At 42.1% G+C, this 4,009-nt stretch overlaps 1 protein-coding gene across 1 annotated transcript; it reads right to left on the minus strand.

Annotated features, from left to right (window-relative positions):
• Positions 1-228: 228 nt before the first annotated feature.
• On the minus strand, positions 229-1,561 carry LOC147902199 (uncharacterized). The gene is made up of 5 exons (XM_087374455.1): positions 1,451-1,561; positions 1,171-1,353; positions 758-987; positions 514-659; positions 229-335 (listed from the first exon to the last, which is right to left on the minus strand). Exons 1-5 carry the CDS (start codon positions 1,559-1,561, stop codon positions 229-231), a joined length of 777 nt encoding a protein of 258 aa, XP_087230581.1.
• Between the last annotated feature and the right edge of the window lie 2,448 nt (positions 1,562-4,009).

Here is a 4,009-nt window from a genome sequence, read left to right on the forward strand (position 1 = left end):
ACTGCCTTCCCGGATCTAATTTAGTTGAATAAAATAGCAATGTCCAACAAAGTGTAAAACTACAATTAGATGTAGAAATCACTTCCACTACTAAAAGATGAAGACTCTAATATTCGTTCCTAGTCCAAAACTTCTCTCGAATGAAAGCATATGGGTATAGACTGACATTGTAAAGTCTAATCATGCAAATAATGGAATATCCAAATTTGGAAGTTCACCACGCAAACATTAAAGGCACAAAGATGAAGCGCTATCAATCAAGTTAAAGAACGATGCCGATCTTTGAAGTTCACCAGCTAACAGTAAAGGAACAAACAACGAAACCCCGATGCAATCTATCAATCGAACAGAACAAACTTATTCAGCTGGGGAAGAAGAATTGTTTTCTTTTCCTGATATAGTGGTTTTTGGTGGTCTTTTGAAGTACGCACGGAAATGCAGCGTAGAGAGCTACGTAAGGTCAGCCTGAAACATCAATAATGGATTGAGATTGACGTGTGTTGCTGTTGTGACCTGATGATTTCCCGGCAGGAGCTGCAGGTGGATCTGGCTTTTCCGGATACACCAAAGTTGGGCGTCGTTCCCAACTGATCACGTCATAATTCCTGTCTCCGTTCATTTTTCTGTAAATCCTTAGTGCTCGCATAGCCGCCCGCCACCTGCAGTTGCAAGAAGAAGTTGCTTGTTTGTCTTCTTTGCTGTTTTCACAATATTTAACTGTAGCAAAACTTCACCGGTTTGATTTCGCAGCCCTGACCTGGTTGCTGCATCGTTATATTTAGCCCGCGCCCCCTCGTATCCGTCGTGGTACTGAAGAGTTATTGGGTCGTAAGGCACGCTGGTGCGGTTTGCTATCACCCGTGCATGCGGATGCTGGTTCCTTTCCCAAGCTTCACGCTCGAGTGATCTCATCCATTCGTTTTCTCTCTCTGCAAACGCTTTGGTTTCTCGATGTGCCCGCTCGGCTTTGTGGAGCTGGAGAATCTCCTGCAGGTCGAAATGAAGCATCACATCAGCCTCTTATTATTCGATTTTGCAAATGAATCAACTGCGGACAAGCAAGCAAGCAATTTTCGTCGAGCATTTCGGATTGTAACAAAATTGTATGCTGCAGTGTAAAAGCTCGGGGATTGCCATGGACTCCGACGGGATGAAAGAAAGCAAGAAAACCTTCTTCTTCAATTGCGTTTTTGTGTTGTCGACCTTGACAGCGTTATCTGGATCTGCTTTCAGCCTCTCACGTTCCGATGCGTAACTGAGAGAAGTGGGGGCAGGCTGTAAGACATTGGTATAAACCTGGTGTCGAACGTGGCCAAACTTTCGGGCAGCGAGCCTCTCCTTCTCCAGAAGATCCTGGGGCACAAGGAAGGGAGTGAGAAAGAGGGTAGGTGTGGGGGAAGTGAGGCAAAAACAGGAGAAGCGTGCATGCGGGGGGGGAAAGAGAGGGTACGTAATCGGAAGGTTGGAAATGGCGTTTCTGATCCCAGGAAGGTGGGGTGGCAACGGCCCATTTGGGTTGTTTCTTGTGGATGAAACCGAAGGGCTCTCCGAAGTAAGGCATGATGAAGAAGACGATGACGGGAAGGAGAGCAAGCTCGTAGCTTATGCCGGGCTATGGTATTGATGGTGTATCACAGTGCTGCCGGCCGATCTTCTCGTACTTCCACAGCACCACCACCTTTCCACTCATGCAACGGTTGTCAACCAACTATTTTCACGTGACACCGACTCAGTTTAGTGTTCACAGAAACGTTTTTCTTAACAGAAGATTAAAACAACGTTCAAGTTCATTGAAATTTTGTAGGTTTTTGGTACTGTTAACAGAAGACTACGTTGTTGCGGGATATAAAAGACATTGCTACATAAAAGATGTTTGATTTTAAATCGGTACTCAGAAAATGTGCATTATATGGTCAAATTACTTTCATAATCAAACCGTCATCCTCCACATGGAAGATCCTCCTCAATACATACCCTAGATTGTTGTGCAACTCTACTTATGTGACAAATTGCTAGCTTGACAAACATCCTCAGGCAAATGGATCATCAACCTCAACAACATGCACACTTTTAAATAGAGGCATGAATTAGCACATGAGCTATAATCAAGTTACAAAGATTGCAATAACATAATGAAGTGTTACAAAAGAAACATTCCATGCTTCTTAGAGTTACAGAAATTGCAATGTCACAATGTAGTAGTGCAACTATTTGTGAAAGGAGATTCCGTATTCATCGTTAAGAATAAATTCGATTGCAAGCCAAGAGCATGATTGGTCTTATAAGGATAGCCAAGTTTGAACATATACTGTTGCCTAACTAAAAATTTAAACTATTGTGAAAAATGGGTAAAAGTTTTTAAAAGACTATGATGGAGGCCAAAAGTTGACAAAGGCCAAAGTTGTTAAGCGCGTCCTTCTTCAAGGTACAGTCATGGCTAGATTGACCCATAAACTTATTGATTGTGAAGTAGCAGGTTTAGAGAGGTTTCATCATTGATTTTTATGTAAGAGGCATTGAGTATTTTTATTTTTATAATTCGAGCTTGTAGACTTGTCCGACTACTAAGTCTTTGGCAGTTGCTACTTCTTGTTGAGCTGAAGGAAATCTTGGTAAAGGAAATCGTTGCAAAATAAAGAAATTATGTGTAAGAAAAAAAACTTTATGAGGAAAACCCCTTGCGCTCAAATGAAATTATGCTAAAGGAAATCCGTACGTAAGAACAAAATTCATGCTCTCTAAAGGAGATTCTTACTGTTTTTCAACTCAAGTCTTCCTTTCAATCCTCTTTCAATGGCTGATTCGAGTCTTTAATCCTGTGGTTTGAGTCATCAATCGATTCTTCAATTGAAGGTGTCAATCGTTCTTTTCAATAATTGGGTGGTTGAAGCCCTCACTCCAATTGGTTCTTTGAAAGTTTCCCCAAAAAAATCATTTAGATCTGCTTTGCTCTTGCCCCATGAATGCCAATGGCAAATTGACCCCTTGTAGTGCCATCTAATCTATTTCGTCTTGCAATCATTCCTAGTCCCATCATGCGCTATTATAACAACATTTTGATAACAACTCCATGGTACTAAGCTTTGTACCCACAGTCCATCTCTATCGACACACGGCAAAGCTCCAGGTTTGGGCACAAAGTCTTATTGCGGTCCTTCTATGAGTTGCATCTTCTTCCAAGATATATGTCCTCCACACCAATACTTTGAGTACCAATGAAGCCCTGCATAGATTCGACTCACATTTTTGTGATTGAGGTGCCATATAAATTTGATCTCTCATGGAGTTCTTTTAGCATCAATTTTGTTCTTAAAGATGGATGGTATTTTCTTGACCGCAACTTCTTCTTGAGTCTCACTATCCAAAGCAGAATTGGCCCAAAAGATGGACTGTGTTTTCTTGATCGGAACTTCTTCTTGAGTCTCGCTATCCAAAGCGAAATTGGTCCAAAAGAAAAATGGAATGATTCAACTTCTTTAGCACTCCAAAAATAAGGTCACACCACATGGGACTGTTGGAATGTAATGGCTACAATCAACTAAAGCAAGCACCAGCCGCTCTTGCCTCCTCTATTTGCATCTTGCTTCCACAAAGCTGGCAAGAGGTCAGAGAAAACCGATCGAGAGGATAGGAACAAAAACAGAGGAGGCCAGAAACGCAAAAGGAGGCTCACTAAATGATGCCATAAGCACTGCATCTGATGACACAAAGGGGAGGTTGACACTTAGAGGTGACTCTATTGGTCATGATATGGTTATCTCAGGGCCACCCAGTTTCTCATCTACTTGATAAAAAAGCAAGTTGGTCCACCACACTCTTCCTTGGAGATGATGCAAAGAATAAAACAGAGGGATGATTGGGAAGGAGCCTCCAAAGGACACCATGGGAAGTTGCGACCTGAATGAGGAAAGAAAGAAGATGGAGATAGGAGAGAGCGCATGATTGTATTCTTTTCTCGTGCTCCTACAGCCTTTGCATCTTGCCAATCATGTCCAGTGACCTTCCATCT

This window comes from Dipteris shenzhenensis, chromosome 5, assembly GCF_047967505.1.
Source record: "Dipteris shenzhenensis isolate YYH24624 ecotype China chromosome 5, Dip_SZ_1.0, whole genome shotgun sequence".
In the NCBI taxonomy this organism is placed as follows: domain Eukaryota; kingdom Viridiplantae; phylum Streptophyta; class Polypodiopsida; order Gleicheniales; family Dipteridaceae; genus Dipteris; species Dipteris shenzhenensis.

Coding starts and splice junctions, on each gene's coding strand:
- LOC147902199 (XM_087374455.1), bottom strand. CDS start 1,561: ATGCCTTACTTCGGAGAGCCCTTCGGTTTCATCCACAAGAAACAACCC. Junction 1,354..1,450: donor ATTTCCAACCTTCCGATTAC/GTACCCTCTCTT, acceptor CTTGTGCCCCAG/GATCTTCTGGAGAAGGAGAG. Junction 336..513: donor TCCTGCCGGGAAATCATCAG/GTCACAACAGCA, acceptor TTCGATTGATAG/ATTGCATCGGGGTTTCGTTG.